Source organism: Prorops nasuta, unplaced genomic scaffold, assembly GCF_024137725.1.
Source record: "Prorops nasuta isolate Cenicafe-Biocafe unplaced genomic scaffold, Cenicafe_Pnas_1.2 PNAS00011, whole genome shotgun sequence".
Lineage (NCBI taxonomy): Eukaryota > Metazoa > Arthropoda > Insecta > Hymenoptera > Bethylidae > Prorops > Prorops nasuta.
This window is the reverse complement of record NW_027116808.1, coordinates 6,013,752-6,019,751: the sequence shown is the minus strand read 5'-3', so window position 1 is coordinate 6,019,751 and position 6,000 is coordinate 6,013,752. Positions and strand designations below refer to the sequence as shown.

General features: G+C 40.7%; 2 protein-coding genes across 2 annotated transcripts; one reads left to right on the top strand and one right to left on the bottom strand.

Moving 5' to 3' along the window:
- Positions 1-1,638: 1,638 nt before the first annotated feature.
- Positions 1,639-2,853, bottom strand: LOC136777297 (histone-lysine N-methyltransferase SETMAR-like). Its single transcript, XM_066733464.1, has 3 exons — positions 2,454-2,853; positions 2,157-2,359; positions 1,639-2,085 (listed from the first exon to the last, which is right to left on the bottom strand). Exons 1-3 carry the CDS (start codon positions 2,851-2,853, stop codon positions 1,639-1,641), a joined length of 1,050 nt encoding a protein of 349 aa, XP_066589561.1.
- A 274-nt stretch (positions 2,854-3,127) lies between these two features.
- On the top strand, positions 3,128-4,342 carry LOC136777296 (histone-lysine N-methyltransferase SETMAR-like). Its single transcript, XM_066733463.1, has 3 exons — positions 3,128-3,527; positions 3,622-3,824; positions 3,896-4,342. The coding sequence occupies exons 1-3, from the start codon at positions 3,128-3,130 to the stop codon at positions 4,340-4,342; spliced, it is 1,050 nt and encodes a 349-aa protein (XP_066589560.1).
- Positions 4,343-6,000: the final 1,658 nt, after the last annotated feature.

Sequence of the window (6,000 nt, the reverse complement as noted above, 5' to 3'; positions counted from 1 at the left end):
GGATGAAACCCTACAACGTTTCTATTTGCATTAGAAACAGATGTTAATTGTTGAATTACACTAAACTTCACCACAGAAATCAGTAAATTCAAAAATGAATTTAAACTAATTCAGCAATGTTGCTAATATAGATGAACTAATAGTGCGTAACAAAAAAATAATATAATACACTGAGAGCAAAAACGTAAAAGTTAAGCTCAAAAAGGAAAAAGCCAAAAATACGTCGCCTAAGGGCTGACAAGGATTTTTAAGTAACCATTCCTCTGTAGGAAGAAAAGGAAGGGGTCCAGCTTCGCCACTCTGGACCAATCAGACCTTCATTTTAGAGAATATCGCTGCGTTGCTGAGGAAGTTTTTAGTGCAAGAAGTGGGGAAGGCTGCAAGATGTTTTTCAGATGGGAAGTAGATCTTCTACGTCACAGGAAGATTCCTTATACAGAGAGAGTTGGTGAGGTAAAGGAAAAATCCTACAGCAGGATGTTTACGTAACAGGATGGGTCTTCGTGTTTTCTCATCTTGGACATCCTTTTTCATACACCGGAAATCCTATCTGCGACGCAGCATAGCCACCCGCGAGTTTCTCTTTCTTTTTACTATCTACGAAGCTTCGTAGATAATAAAAATGAAGAGAAACTCGCGGGTGGCTCTGCTGCTTCGCAGATAGGTTTTCCGGTGTGTGAAAAAGAATGTCTAAGAAGGGAAAATTTTATAGACGGTTCGTGGTTTATTAGTGTATAAGCGATAATTCAGGTAGAGAAGGTATAGGGATGCTCTCTATGTACATTGTTCAAAACTGAATCATGTACAGGTATAGTTTCTGCTTCCCTATACTATCTTATAGCAAAAATGCTTGCAAAATTGATTCATGTCCATCTCAACTCCTCTATACTATCTTATAGCAAAAATTTAAAGACAACAGCAGACGAAACACGACATCGACAAATATGAAGGTGATGACGTTTTGGACGTAGTAAAAGTATTATCCAAAAAGCATATCATTTATGTTGGAAACGTAGGGATGTTGAAAAATGGAATGGAAAATAATGCAAATATGGTGCATATATACAGGGATGTTCAGATAATTCGTATCAAGGGGTGGGAGCCCACTTGAAACGAGTCGAAGCCTAGGAGTAATGCCTATGCGCGTGATTGGCCGATATGAGAAAGTGAAAGGTTGATTGGGAGGGGAGGAGGAGAGCACGCTACGCGTGTCGTTTCTCTGTCACTCCTGTTAGTTCCCTCTCTTTCTCTCTCTCTCTCTGAAACGTAGCTTAGCTAGATTGGCTGGCTGCTAGAGTGAGATGCTATTAGAAATGAGCGAAAGGCAGCGATTTTACGAGATGGAGACGTATGCTACGAGAAGCACATTCCTCCCTCCCTCTCACTCTCTCTCTCTCTCTCACTCTTTCTTCTCATGATGCTAATCCTTATTTCGGTGTCCAGTATGCAGTTGTGGCTATCTTTTCCTCACCACCTTGCGGTAGATAGCAAGGTGCGTTTTTTTTTATACGCTCAGAAAACTTTTTCAATTCATTAGCAGCTATTTATTATTGTAGTAAATACCTGTTAATGAATTGAGAATTTTTTCTGAGTGTTGGTGGTTTCCCCGGTAGGCCTAATCCACCAGACATTTGTTTACTATAGTTGCTCGAAATGCCTCCCCCTGCTTTGAATACAGAGTTCGGCTCTTCGAGCAATATCGCGCGTTGCTCGGGACACCATGTCCGGCGTAAGTGTGCTGAAAGCCGCAATAATTGCTTCACGAACTTCCATTTCTATACCCTCACGCCGATTCTCCACTAAATTCTTAATGTGACCCCACAAAAAGTAATCCAGAGGAGTCAAATCTGGTGATCGAGCTGGCCAGGTGATTGGGCCACCACGACCCATCCACCTATGCGGAAATCGCGCATCTAATGTTTGACGTACGTCCCTGTGAAAATGTGCAGGAGCTCCGTCGTGCTGAAAGATCATATCTTTTCGCACGGACAGAGGCACATCTTCGAGCAATACAGGCAATTGCTCTCTAAGGAAACGTATGTACTTTTCTCCGTCGAGCCTAGGTGGAAGGAAGAATGGTCCTATCTGTAAACATAATAAACGAAATGTCAAATTCATTTTAATTTATTTGTAAGTTTAATTAAAGATTAGTTTACCACTGTATCTCCAATGAGTCCAGCCCACACATTGATAGTCCATTTGAACTGAAAGGCCCCCACTCTCACAGCTCGCGGATTTTCTTTCGCCCAATGGATGTAATTCCGACTGTTAAAAACGCCATTAGGCGTGAAGGTGGATTCGTCCGTCCATAAGATCCGATCGGGGAAGCGACTATTTTGCCTGCACTGTGCTAGAAATCCTAAATTAAAATAGAAAAATGAAATTATGTAAAAACACAGACAAGATTTTAACTGATGCGTTAAAAGTATTTGAAGCGATGAAAAAACACATACCTACGCACAAATTCACCCTTGGCTGACAATCTTTCAGCAACAATTGATGAACCCGCTGCAGGTGATACGGGTGATAATTGTACTGGTGCAGAATTCGGTTGATCGTCGATACGCTCACATTAAGTTCAATTGACAAGTTGGAAGTACTTGTCCGCGGATTTTCTTCTATCAACCGTAAAACTTGCTGCACCAACACAGGATCTCTTTCGCGAGATCTTTTAAACTCTATCACTGACCCCGTGCGTTCAAAACGTCTTACCGCACGTAAAATGACATTGTAGTCAGGATGCCGTTTGTGTGGAAATTTCGTCCGATAAATTTCCGCGGCTTTCCGCGCGTTTCTACCGGATTGGCCATACGCGAATATCATTTCGCAGTATTCTTCCTTCGTGAAAACCATGTTGCTACCTTCGTAATTCGACAGGCAATGAAGACTTGTATTGAAAAATCAAAACATTCGTTTTATGCGGCAAAACATTAAACGATCTACTGAGACTTTGTCGGTACAATGCTAGGCGATAACGTTTTTTGCAGCGGAATATACTCCAACGTTAATATCTTCGAACTAAACCGACAAAGTCTCAGTAGATCGTTTAATGTTTTGCCGCATAAAACGAATGTTTTGATTTTTCAATACAAGTCTTCATTGCCTGTCGAATTACGAAGGTAGCAACATGGTTTTCACGAAGGAAGAATACTGCGAAATGATATTCGCGTATGGCCAATCCGGTAGAAACGCGCGGAAAGCCGCGGAAATTTATCGGACGAAATTTCCACACAAACGGCATCCTGACTACAATGTCATTTTACGTGCGGTAAGACGTTTTGAACGCACGGGGTCAGTGATAGAGTTTAAAAGATCTCGCGAAAGAGATCCTGTGTTGGTGCAGCAAGTTTTACGGTTGATAGAAGAAAATCCGCGGACAAGTACTTCCAACTTGTCAATTGAACTTAATGTGAGCGTATCGACGATCAACCGAATTCTGCACCAGTACAATTATCACCCGTATCACCTGCAGCGGGTTCATCAATTGTTGCTGAAAGATTGTCAGCCAAGGGTGAATTTGTGCGTAGGTATGTGTTTTTTCATCGCTTCAAATACTTTTAACGCATCAGTTAAAATCTTGTCTGTGTTTTTACATAATTTCATTTTTCTATTTTAATTTAGGATTTCTAGCACAGTGCAGGCAAAATAGTCGCTTCCCCGATCGGATCTTATGGACGGACGAATCCACCTTCACGCCTAATGGCGTTTTTAACAGTCGGAATTACATCCATTGGGCGAAAGAAAATCCGCGAGCTGTGAGAGTGGGGGCCTTTCAGTTCAAATGGACTATCAATGTGTGGGCTGGACTCATTGGAGATACAGTGGTAAACTAATCTTTAATTAAACTTACAAATAAATTAAAATGAATTTGACATTTCGTTTATTATGTTTACAGATAGGACCATTCTTCCTTCCACCTAGGCTCGACGGAGAAAAGTACATACGTTTCCTTAGAGAGCAATTGCCTGTATTGCTCGAAGATGTGCCTCTGTCCGTGCGAAAAGATATGATCTTTCAGCACGACGGAGCTCCTGCACATTTTCACAGGGACGTACGTCAAACATTAGATGCGCGATTTCCGCATAGGTGGATGGGTCGTGGTGGCCCAATCACCTGGCCAGCTCGATCACCAGATTTGACTCCTCTGGATTACTTTTTGTGGGGTCACATTAAGAATTTAGTGGAGAATCGGCGTGAGGGTATAGAAATGGAAGTTCGTGAAGCAATTATTGCGGCTTTCAGCACACTTACGCCGGACATGGTGTCCCGAGCAACGCGCGATATTGCTCGAAGAGCCGAACTCTGTATTCAAAGCAGGGGGAGGCATTTCGAGCAACTATAGTAAACAAATGTCTGGTGGATTAGGCCTACCGGGGAAACCACCAACACTCAGAAAAAATTCTCAATTCATTAACAGGTATTTACTACAATAATAAATTAAATTTATTATTGTAATAAATAGCTGCTAATGAATTGAAAAAGTTTTCTGAGCGTATAAAAAAAAACGCACCTTGCTATCTACCGCAAGGTGGTGAGGAAAAGATAGCCACAACTGCATACTGGACACCGAAATAAGGATTAGCATCATGAGAAGAAAGAGTGAGAGAGAGAGAGAGAGTGAGAGGGAGGGAGGAATGTGCTTCTCGTAGCATACGTCTCCATCTCGTAAAATCGCTGCCTTTCGCTCATTTCTAATAGCATCTCACTCTAGCAGCCAGCCAATCTAGCTAAGCTACGTTTCAGAGAGAGAGAGAGAAAGAGAGGGAACTAACAGGAGTGACAGAGAAACGACACGCGTAGCGTGCTCTCCTCCTCCCCTCCCAATCAACCTTTCACTTTCTCATATCGGCCAATCACGCGCATAGGCATTACTCCTAGGCTTCGACTCGTTTCAAGTGGGCTCCCACCCCTTGATACGAATTATCTGAACATCCCTGTATAATATTATTTATCAAGTATAAAAAGGAAGAGATCGGATGTAATTTTCAGCCTATAAAGAGGAAAAAGCATCAGATAAGTATCGGGAACAGTAAATAAAAGAAAGATTAAAGAATATTTTGCTTTGTTAAATTAGTCTTTCTTCTGACTTGCTGCTCCCGATACTTATCTGATGCTTTTTCCTCTTTATAGGATGAAAATTGCATCCGATCTCTTCCCTTTTATACTTAATAAATAATATTATATATATGCACCATATTTACATTATTTTCCATTCCATTTTTCGACATCCCTACGTTTCCAACATAAATAATATGCCTTTTGGATAATGCTTTTACTAAGTCCAAAACGTCATCTTCATATTTGTCGATGTCGCGTTTCGTCTGCTGTTGTCTTTAAATTTTTGCTATAAGATAGTATAGAGGAGTTGAGATGGACATGAATCAATTTTGCGAGAAGCATTTTTGCTACAAGATAGTATAGGGAAGCAGAAACTATACCTGTATATGATTCAGTTTTGAACACTGTACCCAGGATAGGAATGTTTACTCCAATGTATATACTATTTAAAATCTATGTTTTAATATAGTTATATCAATAAGTTAAGTTCAATGTCTACCTGATATTCAAATATCATTGCTTTATTTTTTATTTCGTCTAGCTCATATATGGTGTGTTACACTACAAAAATTTTGGCTGACCCTTGGCTATTCGTAGACTGTAACTCAATCAAAATCTGAAACGTAAGTTGGGCGCCAGGTTCCCGAAAGAACCACTGTACTGTAGTGATCGCAAAATACTATAATCGTCAAACTAAAATGCCAACTAGCTCAGTGAGTATAAGAGTAGGATTGCGGAAGCGGAGAGTGGGTGAGTCCCTGAAACGTGAAATACGAAAGGATTTGGCAGTTCGGGTCAAAGTACTACACAATATATTCGATAATAGTTTCTCTATATTTCCGTAAAGACATCGATGTATAGGTCAGATCTCATAGCGCATAGATCGTTCTTCATATTCTACAAAACTATAATTACGGATGGCCTGGAATATGGTTTTCCGGA

Coding starts and splice junctions, on each gene's coding strand:
- LOC136777296 (XM_066733463.1), top strand. CDS start 3,128: ATGGTTTTCACGAAGGAAGAATACTGCGAAATGATATTCGCGTATGGC. Junction 3,528..3,621: donor AAGGGTGAATTTGTGCGTAG/GTATGTGTTTTT, acceptor ATTTTAATTTAG/GATTTCTAGCACAGTGCAGG. Junction 3,825..3,895: donor GACTCATTGGAGATACAGTG/GTAAACTAATCT, acceptor TTATGTTTACAG/ATAGGACCATTCTTCCTTCC.
- LOC136777297 (XM_066733464.1), bottom strand. CDS start 2,853: ATGGTTTTCACGAAGGAAGAATACTGCGAAATGATATTCGCGTATGGC. Junction 2,360..2,453: donor AAGGGTGAATTTGTGCGTAG/GTATGTGTTTTT, acceptor ATTTTAATTTAG/GATTTCTAGCACAGTGCAGG. Junction 2,086..2,156: donor GACTCATTGGAGATACAGTG/GTAAACTAATCT, acceptor TTATGTTTACAG/ATAGGACCATTCTTCCTTCC.